Source organism: Lethenteron reissneri, chromosome 14, assembly GCF_015708825.2.
Source record: "Lethenteron reissneri isolate LAM-NWPU_2019-01 chromosome 14, ASM1570882v1, whole genome shotgun sequence".
Classification (NCBI taxonomy): Eukaryota; Metazoa; Chordata; class Hyperoartia; order Petromyzontiformes; family Petromyzontidae; genus Lethenteron; species Lethenteron reissneri.
Window position 1 is genome coordinate 2,883,190 of NC_083792.1, and position 22,341 is coordinate 2,905,530.

General features: G+C 45.0%; 1 protein-coding gene across 2 annotated transcripts in view; it reads right to left on the reverse strand.

The window, feature by feature from the left end:
• Positions 1-22,341, reverse strand: part of LOC133342251 (zinc transporter ZIP13-like) — a 31,519-nt gene that overhangs the window by 7,037 nt on the left and 2,141 nt on the right. Inside the window, exons 1-6 of one of the 2 annotated variants that reach the window (XM_061551287.1) lie at positions 18,980-19,129; positions 12,671-13,467; positions 10,233-10,340; positions 8,916-9,007; positions 4,475-4,624; positions 1,079-1,168 (exon numbers count right to left, since the gene is read on the reverse strand). In XM_061551287.1, the coding sequence (XP_061407271.1) occupies positions 1,079-1,168; positions 4,475-4,624; positions 8,916-9,007; positions 10,233-10,340; positions 12,671-13,292 (1,062 nt within the window). In that variant the 5' untranslated portion in view covers positions 13,293-13,467; positions 18,980-19,129. Of the gene's footprint in view, positions 1-1,078; positions 1,169-4,474; positions 4,625-8,915; positions 9,008-10,232; positions 10,341-12,670; positions 13,468-18,979; positions 19,130-22,341 lie in introns of those variants that run through there. The other variant, XM_061551288.1, reaches the window with a different exon arrangement.

Genomic DNA, 22,341 nt, shown 5'->3' on the forward strand with positions numbered 1-22,341 from the left:
TTCATCCAGCAGCGGATTGACCATGGTCGGCAACAGTGGTTAAGAAGACAGGGTTGCGCAGGCAGGCATGTGCGGCACACACAGAGGGCCTCTGTGGGCAAAGCCACAGCAGCTAAAAGCTCTTTTCACTTCATTCATGTTAATAGTCAAATGAAAACATGTTTTAAGAGTCTGCACCGGTAGCAGTTAAACATTTTTTTCGCAACTTCATAATTAACGGAGATATATATATATAAACAGTCTGATATTTTAGGCAAACGTTGCCCTACAATATATATATTTTTTCGTAATTATTCTGAATGAATAGATTTTCTTTCGTAAGACGACAGCATGAATGATGAAGGTAGCGAATTATCGTCATGCTTCTTGTCTGAGCGTTCCTGGGTTAGCGTTACGTGAACACTCAAATAGTCTGACTGAAAAGTCCTAGTTCTCATTGCACTTGATTCATAATCAGAATGGTTGGGGGTCAACTTCGCCTATACTTTCTCTGGGGAAGTAAAATGAGCACCACTTTCTGGCAAGTCAACAGTGATCATTCTATGGTTAAACCAGACCCCACAATAAGAATGTGGAATTTCCAACACTTGCCTCAGTCCACCTATGACCAAATCCCTCAGAATGTGCCCTATCTCTTCAGATATTGTAAGCTGAAGCAGGGTTAATCCCGAATAGTGCTCGGATGGACGACCACCATGCACACAACATCTTGCTAGCTGCTGCTGCTGCAAGGCTACGTTGTCAGCAGAAGGTAATGCAGCAAATCCACTGTGGCACTGTACTATACTATGTTATCGGCGTCATCACCAACTCGCACCAATCAATGTGAAGTATGGTCCAATAACCCCGTTGACCTACTCAGTGTGGTGAGGCCCTCATCTGTCAGTTGATTGACCAAACGGCTGTGCATGCTTAGGGTCAAAGGAGAAGAGGACCACTGCATTGCTCAGTTAATCTGGGAGAGACTTAGATTGAGCACGAGTGCAGTGTTGTGCAAATCCAAGAAGTGCGAGTGGACTGGTCATACACTGTCCCTAGAGTTTCAAACATTGTGCTGCAGGGGACATGAGATTCTTACCTTGTGGCTCACCAGGAAGCTCCCTGCTACCGCCAGGCCGTGTGTGAAGTTGTCCACGCAGTTCGCAAAGAGATTCAGGTAACCGCTAATCTGTAACCCAGACAGTGAAAAGGTAAAGCTGCAGCCCTTCAACTGCGTGCTCACGCGACTGCTGCTGGAAGGGCTCCGCTAGAGAAAGCTCTCGGCAGCCCTTATATACAGGGACGAGTCTTACGAACATTCGACTTGCAAAGTTTCAGAGATACGAACAAACCTGTCTGTATGTCCAGTTGCCTGTTGGGACCGAGAGTCGTAAGTTCAACCACCACGCAATAGATGGCGGTAGTGGCATCTACATCTGCAGAAAATGAATAACCAGTGGTATCCACATCTACAGGCGATTATACAACTTTTAAAGCCATTTCCCATGTTAAGTGTACATGCCGTATAACATATTTGGAATCGACAGGAGTAAAGTTGGACTTATGAAAAAATCGACTTATGAACAGACCTCTGGAACCTAACTCGTTTGTAAGTAGAGGAGGGTGTTTGGCTTATTCTTCCATGCTGGACAGACGTCTTTGAATAGGTGGGAGTACTCGCACTTTAGCCCAAGATACGCGACCTGCCGATCGACTGACTGTGGTGTAACCATTAAAACTGCTGGGTGGACAGAAGTGGTGGACCATATACGAAAGTTGCACCGTTGTTTCAACTTTCCCACTGAGATCGAATGGAACTGGCAACCTCGAGATTGCTAGTCCAGTGTGCTAACCTTTACACCACGGCAGCATACCTAAGCAACATAGTAAAGGAACCAAGACAGTAAGCAAAAGTGGTTCATTTAAAATTCAGATAATTACAAGCTGTGGAAGTGGCCATTGCATTGTTAGAGATTAGCATGTCAATGTAAAAAAAAAGAACAACACGAAAATCACCGCCACATCGAGGAAAACGAGCAACGGTGGCTGTGTTAGTGAGACATTTAGCCTGTTAATGTAAAGACATTTAACCTGGTAATGTAACTCAGAGAGTCGAAAATAACTGCTAACATCGGCAGGTAGGATGGAAACATCACAGCCAGTTATGACTTAAACTGGTTAATAACGTCCTTCCAGCGATTGCTCAGTTTGCACCCATCTTCTAGGTTGAAATTGTGTTTATATATCTGGAGGGCTTCATGAACGAATCTTTGCTGATAGCCAGTAGGTTTGCAGAGTACCTTCGTCTTGGAAACATCTATTTCGTGTGAGCCCACGGCGTTAAAACAATGATCAGCCACGGCCGAGGAATTGGTCCTACCGTGTTTCAGATCTGCTTTATGTTCACGAACACGGTCCAAAACATGTCGCTTTGTTTCCCCAATGTAACTACTGCCGCAGACACAGCTTAGTTTGTAGAGACCGGGGTATTGCATGTCAGGGATCACATCCTTCACAGATAGGATCAGATCACAAATTGTATGTACTGTGTTGAATCGAACCTGGATCTTGTGTTTGCTCATGATTTTGGTAAGTAAAATGTGACTCAACATCTCAGCCTATTGGCTGAGATGTTGAGCAGACTTTTTGATAAGTAAAATGTGACATTAAATTTTCCAAATAGTTTTTTTTTGCGGTTTATAAACCTAGCTAGAGAAGCAAGAAGAACTCTAAGACACACACGGATTCATGGACAAGGTCATACCTGCCAAAACATATACAAGTTACTGTTTAACCACCACCTTTGGCATCCACACACAACCTCCGTAAAGCAGTGTGCAAACAGATGGAAGGAATAACAAGTGAATAAAAGCCATCAAGAGTGACTGTAAAGTCTCTCCCTGGTTTAAAAAAAAAACACCTTCATGACGTCTATGACCAGATCAACCAGAATGTTGCCCAATCTCTTCAGATCTCAGAAGCCAAGCAGGATTTTGGGCCTGGATGGTGCTGCATAGTGCTTGTGAGGGCGAGCACCATGCATAAAGATAGGTGTCATGGACTGATGCAGTGTGAAGTACGCAACAACCCGCACAGCGTCAGGAGGGCCTCCTCCAGCAATGGAGGGACAAAACGGCTGGACATGTACAATTGCCAATTTACATGACATTACGTTACAACTGCTTTTTGTGTTCAGTTAGTCGTCCTTCACCTGCACCTTCGATAAGCACGGTTGGCTACGTACGGTGCGAGAATAAGTTCAACCTACATATATAGATACATGAGATATACCGTAAAAAAAGGACATCTCAATTACGATTTGACACCCATGCTTTCCTGCACCTACACTTCAACGTTTCATCAGTAACTTTTCCAGCTGCAATTCCTATCCTTTCTGTGGAGTCCTTCCACATTTCCTGGCTTAGATTTGTAACTGTAGACTCTGACCACCTCTTAACGCTGTTAAAACATTTGCTTCAAATGTACATGCTTGTAATGTCCTCACCGATATGGATTCAACCCCCAACAAAAAAAAAACATTTTAGAATTCGTAAACATTTTCATTGACTGAGCGTGTAAATATGTGCATTTGTTTACTTATTAAAGGACAACAAAAATAGTGAGGCACTTTGCAATGAATCTGGTAAAAAAAATCAATATTAATAAACACGCCGCCTTGCTGCGATCGAATATCATCATAACCGTGAATTATATCATCCTTCTTGGGCACTTAAAGTGAGTACCACTGTGGGTAAACAGACCACTGCCATGGGAATATGAACTTTTCATCAATGGCTCGAGGAAACCAATGGACATGAGCATCACCCATTGCTCATTTGAGCGAGTGACACCTTGGCTTTGAAATATGCGGTTTCTAAAAGACACATGAAGGAAAAAAAATAACACGTGAATTAAATCCAAAACCACGATTTTTGTTTTACCAGGTAAGGCCCACTGAGCTAAATGGATTCTTTTCAGAAGCGACCTGGCCACAAATGATAGCTCGACAAAGTGGCTTATCACGTGGAAATGTAGATCACCAGATATTCTCAACGCATGTTGATTCTAAATGTGGAGGGAAAAACAAAGAGGACCCGGAGAAAAATCCACGTGACTATGGGGAGGACATGCAAACTCCAAATATACAGACATCTCGCCACCGTGGCGCCCCGTAAATAAATCTACACCAGGCATGGGAAACCTTTTCCATAATCAGGACTGACTACAACTCTTAAATACCATAACGTGAAAAATAACGCGGGTGTTGACCAAGTATAGAGAGGCCCTTGAAGCCACAGAAATTATTTGAGTACAAAAAGTAAAAAACACAGTGTTGTTGCCAGGTCGGACATATTTCCCTCTAAGCAACCCGATTAGTGTGGCTAAGATGCTTGAAGTAGCGGATAAATGTCGTTTAAAGGCCGTTTCGTAGTGAGAAATAATGGGCCGGGCCATATGTTCACAATCCCTGATCTACACAAACAAACATCGTCACCTTGATGTGCTCAGATGTCGCCTTGCCGGTGGGTGACAGCTCCCTTTTACTGGCACTCTTGCTTTGGCCATTGGAGATCGCCGATCCATTCCCGATGGTGCCGTTCCCTTCTCTTGAATCGACGCCATTCCCTTTTGAAGCGACGCCATTCTGACAAAGGGAAAAAATAATGAAACACTTAATTTCTTAAGCACCAAGGTCACTGCTTGCGATTTATCACCATCGCACATGGCAATGCATGCGAGTGTTCACTGTGCGCGACAATCGAACTGCACTTTGTGCTGGTAAGTATACAGTCAATACGTGTCAATATATGGTGTGTACGTGTAGGTGTTTGCAGCATGCCTGTATAACATACGTGTATGCACAACTCAAATTACGTGTGTAAACTGTGTATGTGCTGCGTCCTGTATAATACATGTGTACATGGATCATGTGTGTAATTTATAGGTGCTTGTGCACCTTGCCTATTAAAATAAATAATGTGTATGGTAATGTGTATATGCATAGAGGAGCGGTGGTGCAGTGGTTAGCACACTGCACTTCGAACCCAGCCACCCGAGTTAATTTCTTGCTCACGACTAATAACAGTGGAGAATATTTGAACCATTCCTGCTCCTCCCCTAGGTCGCCTCAGCCTTAAATTAGTACCTTAAATGAGTGCCTGGTGTGGTGTGTAAACATTAGGACTGGGAAGATACCGCGCCCGACAGCCGGGCGTGGTGTTTTCCACACACACACCTCATGTCCTGTGCCAGTCTTGCCAATAGCAGTTTCCCCATGCATCTGTCAAAGGTTATACGGGGTATTTTGTCTTTGTTGTACTGCATGTGCATAATGCCTGAATGAGGTACGTGTGTATGCATGCATATATGTACACACGTTGGCTGAGTGCATGTTTGTTATGTGTGTAATCACCACACCTGTAAGGTCAGTAAATGTGTACGTAACTTGCCAGTGTGGAAGGGTGCACGTGTGCCGGTGGATTCATAGCGTGTTTTGAGTGTAAATCGACACATGCTGTTGTGTATTACAATTATGTGGAATAAATGTGTAGAGGAATATTGTGAGCAACCATGAGGGAGCGAACATAGAGAGGGGTGAGCGAGTTGACAGCCGAGGGCTGCAAGGGGTCGTTGCGGGGAGCCAGGGCAAGAATCGGCTGGAAGAGGGCTCTCCCTCCTCGTCACCGGGCGGTGTTGGATGAACCCCCGTCCCGTGCAGACGAGTGGGAGAGCCAAGGGATAGCTGGGAGCAGGGCCCCGAGTAATCAGTAAGAATCGGCTGGAAGAGGGCTCTCCCTCCTGGAGATGGTCTTGGCGGGACTACAGTGGGAATCTTGTTTAATATATTTGGACGATGCCATCGTTTTCAGCCGCACGTTTGACGAACACTTGCAACGTCTTGAGTCGGTCTTCGTCAAAGTGCGTGCTGCTGGTCTGGAATTTAAACCCCAAAAGTGCCATTTGCTGCGCCATCGGGTCATTCGTCCGTGCGTGGCCAACCCTCACATCTGTCGCAGAGGTTCGCAGTTTCATTGCCTTTGCCTCATATTACCGTCGCTTTGTGCGGAATTTTGCGACTATCGCGAAACCACTCTACACGTTGTCCGCTAAAGGCCAAACGTTTCATTGGGGTAAAGAGGAGGAGGCAGCGTTCGTCGCGCTTCGAGTGTCCCTGGCGGATGCGCCCCCCCTGGGGTATCCCGACTTCTGCCTGCACTCTGTGCTTGACACCGATGCCAGCGACACGGGCATAGGGGCTGTACTTGCCCAGGTGGTTGATGGCGCTGAAAGGGTCGTGGCGTATGGCAGTCGCGTGTTGTCCCCCGCGGAACAACGTTACTGTGTGACCCGTAGGGAGCTGCTTGCCATCGTGTTTTTCATCCAGGTGTATAGGTCCTACTTGTATGGCAGGCGGTGACCTCCTCGGCACAAACAAAATCCGGACCTCGCCCTATCACCCTCAAACCGACGGGATGGTGGAGCGGTTAAATTGTACCCTCACATCCATGCTGTGCCACTGGGTGAGCGCATCTCAGGCTGACTGGGACCTGTTTATTCCGGGTGCCCTTGCCGCGTACAGGTTGGCCCCTCACTCCTCAACGGGGTTTTCACCCTTTAATCTGATGTATGGAAGGGAGCCCGAACCTCCGATGCACGTGCAGATGGGCCTGGGCCCGTCTAAAGAGGGATCCGTGGTGTCCGCTTCAATGAAGGTCACGCTCGACAGGCTGCGTGAAGAACGGGAAGCGGCTGCGGACAATTCGGCTAGCCGACAAGTGGCTCACGAGCGCTCACAGAAACATCAGGGTTCCGGGCTTCCGTGGAAGAAGGGGGGAAAAGCAGGGCCCAGTTGAGGTCGTGGAGGTCTGCCGGCCACAGTGCGTGCGCACTGGATTGTTCATCAGTCTAGATCAAAAAGATATGTGTTGCCTTGTCCTGTAGATTCATCCCAAATTCCGGAGCGACTGGTGCCTGATGCATCCGACGAGCCGGGCCGCCATGGCCGGGATGCTATGCAGTGCAAGCCGTCTGTCTGTCCACCCACAGAACCCCTCCGAGTAGCTCCCGAGGCGCCGCCTAATGCCCCGTCGGTGGTGAAGCCGACATCAACAGACGCTGCCCGGGGGGAGCGGACCAGCAGCACATACGCGGTCCAGAGGCGCTCTTTTCTGCTGAGCACCTCCCTTTGGACCCGTTATCGTCGAACGCCAACCATCGCCAACGTGTGGTCGGCACCTTGCGCTGAGTGATGAAGGCCTTCTTGCACTTGCCGTTCTGCCTTACACTCCCTTGTTGTTCCCCGCAGAAGGCCCTGCCTTCACACCTCCATTCACATTGTTATTGTTGATGTTGTTATGTTGTTGTTCCAATTGTTCCTGTTGACGGGTCTCTGGCTGTTTGCTGTCGACCCCGATGCGGGTTGGTTTCGGTATAGTTAACAGCCGGGACGGCTGAATTTTTTGTTTATGGGGGGGGGGGGGTGATGTAGAGGAGTAGTGTGAGCAACCATGAAGAAGCGAACAGAGGGAGGTGCGAGCGAATTGACAGCCGAGGATGACGTCATGTCACGGGGGCTGTAAGGGGGTACCTTCGGGAACCAAGGCGGGTCCCGAGCTAGGGGGAGGAGCCGCCAAAGGGGTACTTAAGGGGGACCCCGTGACAAATGCGGGGTCGTTGTGGGGAGCCAGGGCAAGAATCGGCTGGAAGAGGGCTCTCCCTCCTCGTCGCCGGGCGGTGTTGGATGAACGCCCGTTCTGGTCAGACAAGTGAGAGAGCCCCAAGGAATAGCCGAGGGTAGGACAATACAGAGTTTGGGCGTCCAGGGTACGGACCAAGAATAGAGAACACCTACCTCTGGTGTGAGTTACAGTATTGTGTGAAACAGTGTTAATAAACGGCAACAGCCCTTATAGTAAATCCCGTCTCCGCGTGGTCGTACAAATGTACTGACGTCACACTACAGAATTAACGCACACGGTTTAACCAAAATATAACACTGTGGGTTATTCTTGGGTTTATTAACTGCATGCCCTCTTTGCAGCTTCGATAACAAGACAGGTAGCATATATATGTTGATATAACAGCAACTTGTTTGTTGTTGATGACTATGTTCAAAGGTGCTGATTAGAGCACTTAAGATTGCTCAATAAAGTATTGAGAGTCAGGAAAAGTTGCATCAGCTGTTTGTTTGCAGAACATGAAGAGAATTTGAGCAGAATGCTGAATTCATAACGAGGACGGCTCATTTAGCCGAAAAATCCCTTCTGCATTTCTGGTTCCCCTACGGAAGGCGCGTTATGATACAAAGGTCTAGTCGTGCTGACTGGGCATGTGACAACAAATGAAATAATCAACTAAAATGACATGCTGACAAAGCTCACCGCCGTCCCCCCCCCCCCCACCCCCCCCATGCATGTTAGCCCGTTAACAACTCATGACACAATAGTGTGCAATATTAAAGCTGAAAGAGTATATGGTATTAAGGTGCACAGTAATTAAACAAAGTATTGCTTGATCTTGAGGTTGCTTGATCTCGAGGTAAAGTGGGAAATCGGTGCTATGAGGGACTTGGTTACTGTACGGGAACTAGTAACTCTTACTGAACAGTACTAAACTGGAATAGTCTGGCCCAGGCAGCATTGCTTTGCGCGTTCTCAGGATCTTACGATTCTTATATTTAAAAATTTTGTTGAGTCATTCTCTCAAAACTCCCTTGGGGGTGGTCTGGGCCAGAGCACCAGCGCACAATGCCCGGCCCCCTTTGCATCTTCACAGTGCTGATGTTTGCGCATGCACGTTAGGCCGAGTACACCACGGGGACGTCCTGCACGCGGGTCGAGATACCACGTGGCCACGTTATTTTGAGGATAAACCGTGCGTGTACTGTGGTGACGTCACCGCCACGCAGTGGCGGATGGCGGATGTTGTTGTTGTACCGTGGTGGGCGGTTCATCTTCATTGACGTCAGGAAACACCTTCTCCAACACCAGGAAAGTGAGCAGCCCCACTGTGACCCACAGCCCCGCACCTACGCACACAATGCACATGTGGGCACACAAAGCAAACACACACACAAAACAAAGATAAAGATCTCCCGTTATAGCCTTCTAGCACCTAAGAATGCCGGCGCACCACGCCCGGCTCTCCCCAGTGCTGATGTTTACACATCGCACCGGGTACTCATTTAAGGCCGAGTTGGCCTAGGGGAGACCCTGCACCGGTTCAGATAATCATCACTGATGATGGCTGTCAGTGGGAATCGAACTCAAGTCGCCGGGTTCGTAGCACAGCGTGCTAACCACTGCGCGACCATTCCCCACGCAGACAAAGACACAGATTCCTCTGTTTAGCCGAACAGATTGTCTATGCAAATACTGTTAGTGAGCATCTACTTAAACGGACACGACACATTTAAGAAGTGGTCTGGCCGGCACAATTCTTGGCCACCTTTGTTTCCTCACAGGGCTGCTGTTAAGCAGGGCTGAGTCAAGCAGGCAAGGTTCAGCACAGGTTCAGATACCACTTGCCATTGATGTTATCTTTGGCCAGGAATCAAACTCAAATCATTGGGATCATAGAGCATTATGAACACCGAGACTCAAAAGTGACTTGAATGCTACAGAAGGACCTGACGAGGTTAGGGTCAGGGGTAGAGCTATTACAAGAGGATGGCTGGCGAGTTGGCTAGGGTTAAGAAGTAGGGCTAATACTCGTGGCTTTTCTACTAGTTAGGGTTATGCAAAGTGGGCTAACTTTTGAGTGGCTCGTGTGCTCAGCCCAAAAACTATTTGCTCTTCCTCCCCATTGCAATGTCATTTTGAGTTTATGGCCACTTTTAACACGCAAACATTTCGAAGCACACATCCACACACACATTCAAACAAAGTAAAAGACCCCCCAATATAGCCTGAACAGACTGTAGGAGCAAGTGCTGTTAGTGAGCACCTATGAAGGCCGGCACGGCACATGAGGGGTGGGGTAGCCAACACCACGCCTTTGTCTCACCAGTGGTGATGCTTTTACACACCGCACCAGGTATTTATATGAGGCTGAGTTGACCTAGTGGAGGCCCAGGACCAGTTCAGATACGTGTCACTGGTGTTGGCTGCGAGCGAGAATCGAACTTGGGTCGCCGGGTTCATAGCGCAGCGTGCTAACTGCTACACTACCACACACACATACATAAAATCATGCACGCACACAGACGCAATGTCGGGAGCATGCAGAGGCCTGCAGTGGTGTCTGGGACTTGCCTTGGGTGCAGCCATGTTGCCAGGTCTCAGGCAGCAGGTGCAGAAACACATCTCCAAGAAGCCCGCCAACCGCAAAGCTCAGAAGGAACCTCAGCCGCCGCCCGCCCTCTAGAGAGAGAACACACACGCACGAGGTTCACAACGTCAATCTTCATCAACAAAGATGAAACCCAGTGAACTAATTTATGAGACGTTAATTCGTTACCAAAACAATGAATGAACTAAATTAAAATTGTAGTTGAAATAACAATGATTTACCTCCTGAATCTCCGTCAAACCAAAGTCTGGCTCAAATGCAGTCGTTATGAGTTGAAAGTTCCCCGACATTCGCCACCCTCCATCTGTTTAATATGGCCACCTCCCACAATGCACTGCATGGCACAATGGAGTTGGAGTACAGTCTCCCACAATGCATTTCACGTGATAACATTGATGTCATAAAAGGGCATCATACTCCAGTCACCGATAGAGAGTGCTTCCAAAAACCACGTTACTGAAACTTTTCATGATGTAATTTTCACTCATTTTATTTCTTTAGTGTGTGTATTTGCATCTATCCAGGCAGCAGCTTCATCATTCGGAGAGTGCAGCGGTGTCGTCTATAGACCACTGATAAGCTTGGTTCATGGTAACAGCCATCAACAATGTGCATCATCGTCTTGTCTTGCACCACAGTTACAGTTCAGTTCAGACTGCAGCTATTGTGGTCAATGCAAACATGACTCCTTGTAAAAAATGTGTCAGTTTTGTTGCCAGATAAAAGGGTAAAAAACCAATTATCATATTTTGCTACTGGCAAATGAGGTTCCAATGGTATAAATGCTTACCCCGAGCTCTCATACTCTGATGGTGCATTGTCTTTGAGTTGTGCGCCTTTTGGCGTCATCTGGTCCAACACCATGTGAGACTAGGCTCTAAGGAAAGCTATCTCGGGTGTGGACCAATCAACTTCAAGGACAGTGCATACATTATCAGAGTTATGTTTTTTGTTTGCATTCTGACTGCAGCTATTGTGGTCAATGCAAACATGACTCCTTGTAAAAAAGGTGTCAGTTTTGTTGCCAGATAAAAGGGTAAAAAAACAATTATCATATTTTGCTACTGGCAAATGAAGTTCCAATGGTGGTACAGTTCAGTTTTTCGCATAAGCCCCACCCATGCAGGCTTGCTGCAACTATTGTCACGAATGAAACTTCAAACTTGCCTCAAGACACCTTGGGATTAAAGGCCCAGGAATGTGTTTACATAACCAAAATCCCATTTATTCAAACCTCAACCGATGGTCCAGATCCAAGTGTTCCAAAGAAAAACAAATGATGCCATGTTTCCATGACCAGTACAAAATCATTCCCAAGGTGTGCCAGTCAATTCCAGGAACAGTCCGGCAAAGCTCGTTTATTGTACGAATGCTTCAAGAGAAGCACGCCTCTGTGGACTCAACCCTTCCCCTCCATCCCCCCCACCCATTTCTTCTCTCTGTCACTGAATAAAATAGCTCATATTTCATTTTCTAAATGGTTTTTCCATATTTTTTCCATATTTTGAATTTTTATGCTTATTACTTTAACATAAACACATCCCGTAATTTTACCTAAGGGAAAGACGCCAAAGACCACACACGTCCGTTCTCTGCTAAAAATTATGTGGCTCTCTTAGTAAAGAAAGCCACTGGACCCACTACAAGACCCAGTTGTATCTGGCTTGGCCCAGCAATGTGGATGTGTGAATCTGGGCTGAGGCGACTAGCCCAATGTGTGAACTGTGGTGGTGGGAATGCTGCCAAAGTGTTTCAGCAAAACTTTTGCCAAACTCATATTAGCAATGAACCACATTCTCACAAGTGTAATTCATAGACATGGGGTTGAAGTGTCTCTTCGGTCAAACGAGCAAATGTTCTGAAGGACATCTCCACTGGTACCCATGAATAGGTGGCGGAAATTCCACATTCCCATAGCAGAGGCCACTCTACCTACAGGAGAACCAGAGTTTACTGCCTATAAGTTGGTGCTCATTTTATTGACTTGGAAAAATAATGGGCCACGTTGAACTCAAACCAGGATTTGAACGAGCAACCTTTCGACAGTGGGCTGTTTTCACCACCGCATCACCCGGGCAGATACTTACTACCCTATTATCTAACGATATATCAATCAGTGACAGGAAGTGGCACAGTGCTTTGTGCACCACGCTATGAGTCTGGAAACGGAGTTTGATTCCAGAGCATTGCTAATGTGAGCGTAGAGTGACATTTAAAACAGTTATTGGCTTCCTTTGCTTTCACCAACCCGCACTGACTACTCGCAACAGCAGATTGACCCAAATGGCTGTACAATGAAATCGTGACAAATGCTGTTACGCATTGTAAATCAAAAATTTTATATATAACGTGTCAATGTATTTTTCTCATTAAAATTCTTCTCGACTACTCCGTGGCTGACCGGGAGATTGCAGGTGGGCGCCGGTGTTCTCGGGGATGATCAGGATCGGCAGCACTCCGCTGAGGCCCACGAGGCAGGCCCCGCCCAACCCGAGCACCCACGCTCCGAGCCGCCCATCCCAGTCCAGACCCAGCCACCAAGCGGGGGACGACGGTGGCTCGCCATCGTCATCGTCATCGCCATCGCCGCCGACGGGAGCCACGTGCGACCTAGATCTCGTCTCGTCGCGGCCCCCCTGGTATCCGGGAGCAGCGCCCGAGAAACCCCGCTTGTGGTACGCCTGACTGGAATCGTCACGTTCGCAAGCTTGGTGGGCGGCATCGTGGCTCGGACAGGAGTAGCCAGAGTCTTTGTGGCCTCCGGAAATTCCGTCGGACGACGTACGGGCGGGCGCCTTAACCGAGCCGGGCGAGAGGCTTGAGGAGGGCTGGGGAACTTGGCTAGCGGAGGGGAGTGACGCGTCAGAGCTGTCGGGAGGAGGCAGGGAGTGGGGGGAGCTGGCGGCCGAGGGCTCTCTGCGGGAGAGGCGTCTCGCGTTCGCCCGGTGGATGTTGCCTTCTGCTGCCGTGAAGAGCAGCGCGAGAAGAACCAAGTGACACCAGACCCAGTGAATTGGCGCCATCTTTGATTTGATTTAAAATATTTTACTGATAAATGCCTGTGGCCTAATTTCGACGTAGTAGTGAAAGTTGCAAGTTGTTAAATGTTGGCATAATTATTCATTAAGTGAGATTGCTTATTGAGTGCCATTCTTCAGCTTCTGTTGTAGACACCTCTGCTTCCATGTGTCAAAACATCTGTAAAAAAAATATAGATTTTAAATTGCAGCCATACTCTGACAAAGCCTACATTCACCAATCACAATTATGTTGCACACTGCCACTAGCACCGTGAATTGTAAACACTTTACATTTCATTTTCATAATTTGTTTCCAAAGTGCAGCGTTACCATACCAACTACCTCATGTGTCACACAACAACGTGGAACGTTGACTGTGGGGAATTAACAGATTCACGGACAAGTGCACGGAAGGAGGCCAGATGGGATGAGGGGTCTAATAAAGCATCACAGCACTGAGCCGGCGTTGCTGAGATCCCAGATTCAAATCTAGGTTTCAGCCATCCATAATAAAACAAAAATGTTGTGAAGTTGACAGTTGTTGTTGTTGGTCTCATCCAAGTCCTAAATGAGTGCTCAAAAAAAACATTGCATTGTATTATGTTTGTCATTTAATTTGTTGTTGAAAGTTGAAGCTTTACATTTCACAAACGGTCTTAACAGGGCGAAAAAAACCTGCGTGCTACCCAACGTGGACAATCGGCTGACTAAAGGGACTCACAGTGATACTCTGTGATTTACCGCTCTCTTAAACTAGGTGACGTTTTATTGCTCACTGTGAGAGGTGCATACAAAAATGTCTTCGTCTAATGACTTAACTTTTGAGGGCACAACTGTAGAATAATTGAGAAAAAAAAACCACAAAACAGTTTAACTCGCGCAAAGTTCCTTTACGAGCCATTTTTCTTGATGAATAAGTTCATTATTCTTGAAGAAGCAGTTGCTTCCTAAAGAAGAAGTTCCTTCTTCTTCAGGCAAAAGGGTCTCATCATAGAGCAACTTGGTTATTTGTCACTGAAAATTGCACTGCACCAGGGCAGACGCAACCTGAAAAAACTCACATGCAGCTGCATAAAAAAGCAACAAAAAACATATGGATGGAAAGTACAAATGGGGGTTTGAAAATACCGCACCAATAGACGTATGGAAAATTGTCCCAATGGCCAGTTTTTCTGGGTGACGTCAAGTCAAGAATGTTAATCTCTGCTGGTTGTTGTGGAGGTAATTGTTCAGATGTCACCAATGACATTTTTGTACCGATCTCACTTCTAGATGGACGTACAGAGCTGGGGGGGAGGGGGGAATATCATCAGTCGCCCAACGTGCGAGACATTTGCATCGAACAAAAGAGATTACAGCACAGTCATCCAGGAGCCTAAAATGTTCTACATTCGTCCTGGCCTTAAGTAGGCATCACCAAGTGGGGTGGACATTAATGAATACAGCTCAATTCACAATCTGAACTGTCTACATATTATTTTATTATTCAGGTGGGGGTGCAGGGAGAGGTGAGATGGGGATTGTTGAGGGGTTTTTAGGGGAGGGGTAAGATTGGGAGGGGGCGGATGTGGATTGATAGGCAGGAATGATGAATGTTTAAACGACAGCGTGTTGCGTGTATCGTTTGCGTTAACGGCATCTCAGCTTGTTGTAATGTTCATGACGATAACGCTGCAGTCAACAAGCCATTACCTAAGATATGGGATATTTTTTTACAAAAGTGAACACGTGCCAAATGATAGCAAATTATAAAAAAAACCGATAAATACACAAATAATGGTAAAATATACATGAAACTATGGAAGAGAGATTGATGCAATGTTTTGACGATACTACTAGTGGACCTTCACACATTCATTTCCAGTATTAAGCAGATGTTTCAACAAAAGAAATATGTTTTAGAAACATTCATTGTAAGTCTCCCACATTTTTTAACTCTTCCATATAAAAGGTCATGTGATCAGCGTACTGTACTTAATAACGTGAATTTTGGACTTTGGTCTGAAAGAGTTTGCATTTTTAATAGTGGCGGATATCATTACTACATTTTACAATGCTGCCATTCGAATTGGTGATTAAAAATGTTTTTAAAAACCACTGCTTTAATCATAGCTGAGGCTGGGCACAATGCCCTGAACTCGATGATCACACATGGCCGAGAGGGTGGAGGTGCCCATTCTCATCTCGCCTGCATTCTTTATCACCCTCCCTTCCAACCACCACCACAGAACTCTTTACCACAGATGGAAAAAAATAGCACGTGGTGCCCTTTAGTACACAAATCCAATCTTCCTCGCGGTTTCATAGACTGGCTGGCCAGCTGGATAAGTTTACATTTCCTATGTACAGTACACCAATGCATTCCATTATGCTAGATTATTGTTTCGATGTAAAGCTTTCGTGACTGCAGTGATTCATATTCTTGTGTTGCAATCGAAACGTCGTGAGAATTTTATTGTTTTATTTTTATTATTTCCCTTCTACGTGACTTTACCGAAAGAACCAAGACTATAGAGTATTGTTCTATTATTTCTCCTGGTTACATTTCAATTGCGCTAGGAGTGTCAGGTTAGAATATGAAGAAAATATCCGTTTGAAACTTTTTGCGGCAAGCAGCGGACAACGTTGTGTCAGAGAAGAATGGCCCCCGAAGGTGACACCACAGAACCTACTTCTTAACTTCCTTCAAAAGGCTTATTATTTACCCACGCTCGAGCCAGAACTTTTAAATGCCCCGCAGGGCGCGCCTGTCACATGCCAATGAAATCATACAAATATCGAGTGCCGCATGAGCAAATCAATACAAATACTGTGTGTTGATATATTCCATTGTCAACGTGACACTTTTTTTACTGATTGGCCGTGTCGGGTGGTGGAGGGTTACGACACATTTATAAATGACGCGATCTAAACCCAAAAACGTTGATTATGAATAACATTGGTCGCGAAAGCCTACGTGTTAAACTGATATTCCATTTTGTTAAACAGCCAGTGTGAGAAGCAAGTTTAATCGAATGTGTATTAGGCCCCACGGGACACGCAGACACCTCAACTGACGTTGCAGATGACAACAACCGCATTATTTTAATAAGGGAGCTCGGTTTCCAACACAATGCAACCGTGACTTTCCATTCTACCCATGTTCAAATGCAAGTCGAGAAAACGTACAGGAGGAAAGATCATTTGCAGATGCATCGTTGGGGAGGGGTATGGCGCGGAAGAGGATGGGGAATAAGGATTTACACGCAACAAGCACCTGCAAGGAGGATTAAGGGTGATTATCGACAGATTTGCAAGGGGTAGGTATGAGAATAACAGCAACAAAAAACCGTGAAAACTATAAAAGGTCTTGCCAGTCGGATTGGGAAACAATTAGCTGCAGGAATAAGAGGTAGACATTTACCCTTGCCTTGAACGAGATTCATATGAATGGATGGCCACTGGATGTACATATACGTACTGTACCTCTTTTTCAATACACTGCTGAAAATCACCCCTTTAAATTGACAAAACAACAAACATTGTCGTGTACAGCATACTGAAAAAGGGCGGAGGGCCAGAAAAGGACAAAAAGCAACCAGAACCAGCTACCAGAAACACAATAGCATGTTTAAAAAGAAAGATAAGGGATGGAAATGTGAGACTAAAATGTTTTGCCACACAATAGAATTTGCAGAGTAGAGAACAGAGAACAGACGCAAAGACAAATTAAGGAGTTGTAACAAGAAACGGAGGAATGAAAGCAGAAAAAAGGAAGTTGACGTTGACAAACCACAAAAATAGATCTTGGTGACGAAAATGAAAACAATGCACGACAGGCTGGATCGTTTGTATGCGTGTCAAACTTATTTCGCACCGTACGTAGCCAACCGTGCTATCATACACGTGGTGGAAGAATGGTGGGCAGGTGACCACTGCAATTATTTACATTTATAGATGTCTTGAGGATATTTGTTTTAAATAACTCTGGAAACAAATGACGTTTAAGATGAGGAGGTTGTCCAGATGTTACAGCATACGTGGCCACTGCTCTTTGCAGCGTGAAACAGGGAACCCTCCTGGAATAGATTTTAAAAAATATGGACATCAAAAATAAGGCCGGCTTTTTGATCTAAATGAGTGCACTATTGAGGGAAGGTCTACACACCACTGCCTGAAAGGTCACCTATTATATACAGGCTCCCCTCGCTTTATTCTTTATCATCAGCCACCATCCCTTCTAGAGACTTGTCCTGCCCAATCCCACTCACTTTCCTTAATAGTTCTAATGTTGTCATCAAACTGCACACGTTCTCTCTATTCCACGTGCTCATCTCTTTGTCTCTCGACGTAACTCCAAGCGTACATCTTTTCAGGTTTTGCAGACTTTACAGTTTTTGTGCGAAAGATATATATTTTTTGTTATTGACCATGTGAACCATGCGTCAGACAAGACAGGACACGCTGATTAAAAATAAAATAGCAAAAACACGAAATGCTTGGGTTTAAGCTGCACCTCCATGCATGCATGCATGCAAGTCTATGCATGCATAATAGTCATTCCACCAAGACAAATGGGTGTGTTCCTGCAGGCAGCGTTGGTTTGGGTTGACTGCATACTTAACATTCAGTGACTATGCCTGGCTTTTGGCAAGCTATCCAGTACGGGCGTCTCGCATACCATGGTTACAAGCCCCAGCTGTATTATAGGATGGTGGAGCCACACACTAATCCAACAAGACAGACCCCCCCCCCCATTTACAATGATTCAATATCAATTTCGATTTAAAGCTTTCGTGACTGCAGGGATTCATCTTCTCGGTTCTTTTGGTAAAGTCACGTAGAAGGGAAATAATAAAATAATAAAAATAAAACATTATTTTATGTTTTATTTGTATTATTTTATTATTTCCCTTCTATGTGACTTTACCGAAAGAACCAAGAAGATTAAATATCAAGTCAAAGTGTCTACCTGCCTGGTCAATCGGGCAATGGCATGGAACTCATCTCCATTTGGTCGCCTTAAAACTTGCGGTGGAATTTCCACTGTTCTATGGTGGGGGGCAGTCTCTCCGTAGGATGACCAATGTTGACTTCTCACTGCTGTAGATATTTGATTGACTCTATAAAGGAAGATGGGCTGAGTGGCCTCACAACTGGGATTTCAACTTTGAAATACATTCGAATTGTGATTCCAGCACTCTGACCACTGAGCCATCTGGACATGTGTATGCAAGTCATTAAAAATGCCGAGCCGTTGGATTTAATAACACATGGGTTTTGTTTATAGATCAAACGTTTGTCGCACGCGAGGCAAAGAGCCCAGTTCCGTAGTCACAACAACTCAGTTGTTATACCGCCACTCCTCTCAATAAGCATTCCAATGCAAATGTCACATTTTGTTACAAAACACAGCGATAGTGTAAGAACACTTGAAATATATCACGTAAGACTACAAGACTGTTGAGTCGACTATTAAATAGCATTTTAAAAGTTGTTCAGAATCTACAGGACCAAATCTGACGATGACTCAAGCTTTTACGCCTTTGCTCCGTTCACTTTTAACGCCAATTCATTTTTGCTCACCATCATTCCCGTGAAAAACCTCGTAATCTATTTAAATACAGACTGATCATGCCAACTCAAATGCTGCTGACCTTTTCTCCAGACAGACTTTTCAGTAAAATACACAGAACAGACATGTAAAATACCTCGGCTGTCACTGACGACGTTGCAGAAGCCTCCACGCTTTGCTCGCTTCAGCCGAGACACTGCTCTTTACAACAGAGCCCAAATCATCAGTGGGCGCTCGCTTGAGCCTGTGTGTTTGGTTCTGCAGTAACCAGCTAAGCGCCACGCAGATGATGATGATGATGGGGAGGTGGCCAGGTGGCTCAGGGTGCTAATACTGTCAAAGCACTGAGCCAACACGCCCCTCGGACCTGGGCTGGACTCCCAGTTCAGCCACCTGTGATGAATCTGATATTTTTCTTACGATTAAACAGCTTTTCATCTAAATGTATTTAAATTGTGCTTTCGGCATAATTTCATGACATGAAGTAACGGTTCGGATCTCTCTCAAAGCAGCGCAACTCTGCATGCCAGAGAACAGCCTGCAGATTAACGTAACTTGTCGATTGTCTCAGCCCAGTTACCAATTATTGCATAAAAATTCCCACAATTATCAAATAGGTGTTTTCAATAAACTTGGGTTTATTCAAGTTATGAACATTAACAAAAGTGTTTGGTTTCATTGTTAACAATTATTGTATTTAAAACATCCACAATTATAAAATAGGTGTTTTCAATAAATTTGGTTTATTCAAGTTATGAACATTAACAAAAGTGTTTGGTTTTATTGTTAACAATTATTGTATATAAAAAATCCACAATTATAAAATAGGTGCTTTCAATAAATTAGGGTTTATTCAAGTTATGAACATTAACAAAAGTGTTTGGTTTTATTGTTAACAATTATTGTATTTAAAAAATCCACAATTATAAAATAGGTGTTTTCAATAAATTTGGTTTATTCAAGTTATGAACATTAACAAAAGTCTTTGGTTTTATTGAGGTGTGTCAAACACTCTGTAGAGGGCATTTTAAAGGTGTGCCCCGATGGTGGATAAAGAGGGCTAATGTAGTTCCACGGCTTCATCTTGGGCCTTGTTGTTGCTCTGGACACCGGGAGATCAATGATCCATATTCGATGTTCGGTCGCCGATTTGAAAGAATTTGTCGTAATTTCTCTAACAGAGTTCTCCGCGTGAAGGCTGCCATCTTCCACCTCATATACGACATAGAATGACGCAATACCCGATCCACAAATACGAAGGAGTTATCACAGCTATCTGGCTTGACCAGCTGAATGTGAAATGACAGTTGTTCCTCTGCATCTACAACATCAGCCGTACGAAAGAAGAGTCTTAGGCATTACCCGAAATAAACTGATTTTACTTCCAGGGCTATCTATATATATAAAAGGGAAATTTGTGAAAAGGTGTGTCTGTTCGAAATGTTTAGCATACTTCCGACATGCAATAAACTTGAAATTTGGCATGTGGGTAGCTTCCAGACTGTACACAATGCAAAACGTATAAAAATAGACTTTTGTATTGGGGGGGGGGGGGGGGGGGGGGGCGCAATAGTGCATATATTTTGCACGCCAAGTGAGCGTTGACGTCACATCTGTGATGTCACCCGCATGCGGCAGCGTTACGCAGCGTGCCTGCAGACGTCACACATCCCCCACACCCTCCGCGTACGTGTCTTTACCGAAAGAACCAACAAAGAGTATACATTCCTGCAGTCACGAAAGCTTCAAATCAAGAAAGAATCCAAGTCTCGGGCGAAGCCAGGTCGTAAAGCTCGTTGTTTCATAAACAGTTGTCCACTACTAGCTGTGACTTTGAGAGCCCAAAATGGATTTTGTTCTTATTACATGACACAATTTCAACATAAGAATAATGGTAAAAAATGGTAGTAAACCAACATTAATATCTGCTTCCAACTGCTAATAACTCTGTGGTATAATGTCTCTATGACTATAAATGCTACAAATGGAAACGTGTGAAAAGCTAGCTACTCTGTTCGTGACATTTTTAATCAAAACAGCTGCACTATTTCCACACTTAACTATTGTTTATTTACCAATGCCTTTCACTGCACCACACAATGTTCCTGCTATTGCTGCCAGTACTGTTGAAAGGACGCCAAATGAGGACATTTAATGGACCTTTTCACGTGAGCAAAAACTGCACAATAACCAGAAATGCGGATGATTTCATGAATTGGCAAATGTAGTTTTAAAAATGTGCGTGCGTTCTACGTCTATGCAACCAAGTGATGAAGGTTAACATTTAAATGTCGAGAGAAATGTCAGCCCTCTATACGCAAAATCGTGTTACATTCTTACACGGAATAACTGAAGCATGGGTGCTTGTGATCTTATTAAGGATTTTTTCCCGAATTTTCTGACAGGACTGTGGCGTGCACACACACAGACAGGAGCTTTTGGCTTGTGTACAGAATGTGAGGAATGTCACGCCAGTAGAGAGAAAGTAAGTTGAAAGTTAGAGGAAAACTTGTCAGGACAGCGTTGTAGACATAATCAGGAAGAGGTTGTGATGGGTGGGATGTTTGCGCAGGATCGAGGATGACATGTTCCCAAGGCAGACATTGGAGTGGAAACCAGAGGTCAGTGACCGTCGTGAAGACCTAAAGCCAGATGGTGAGATGCTCTATGATCAGACTTCAAGGGTTGGGTGAGAGGTGAACAGCAGATGTGTGACGTGACAGAAGAAAGCAATTTGGTGCTGTGGCAGAATAAGCAGTACTAGCTGTGATGACTCACAACGACAATGTCCTTAAATCCTCCTGTTAACGAAATAATAATGCTACTCAGGTAGCAATCGCAGAAGGTGGCGTGACATAAAATTCTCAGGGTGGGCCCGGGATGGATAATACTCTTAATAAGTCACGTAGCAAGTGTGGTGGGCACAGGACATCTGATATGTGTGAAGCGCAGCTTGCTTGATTAGGGAATTTCTCACAACCTGGTTAGATGCCACGTGGTACGAACGTGACCCAACAAAAGAACAGTGCACTGATGAACCCAACTTGAAATTTAAAACCCTATGAGGGGCTATTCAAATATTATAGGAATATCACATATAATGTCTGCTCCTGTTGCCTTTCCACTTCGTCTACATCCACTTTTTTGCTGAGTAATTGTCTCAAATACCCTTTTTGCTTTGGTGCCTTGAGATGTACAGCATGACGAGCTATTTTTTTAAATAACAAATGATGGAGATGTTAAGAACTGACCACCACTGAAATGTGAAATTTGCAACACCAGCTCAGATACTCAAATTGAGATGTGTCACCCTATTTTCTCAATTGAAAACAAAGAGACCACGTTATATTTTACTTGTGAAGGTTATTTTGTCACTACATCTCCATGCCATGTCGATCACGGGGTTGTTTCACAATGCGTCATCACGCACATCAATGCACGTTGTTAAAACGGTTGAGGGGAGGGGTACCAAGACCCATTTATCGATCACTCACCACT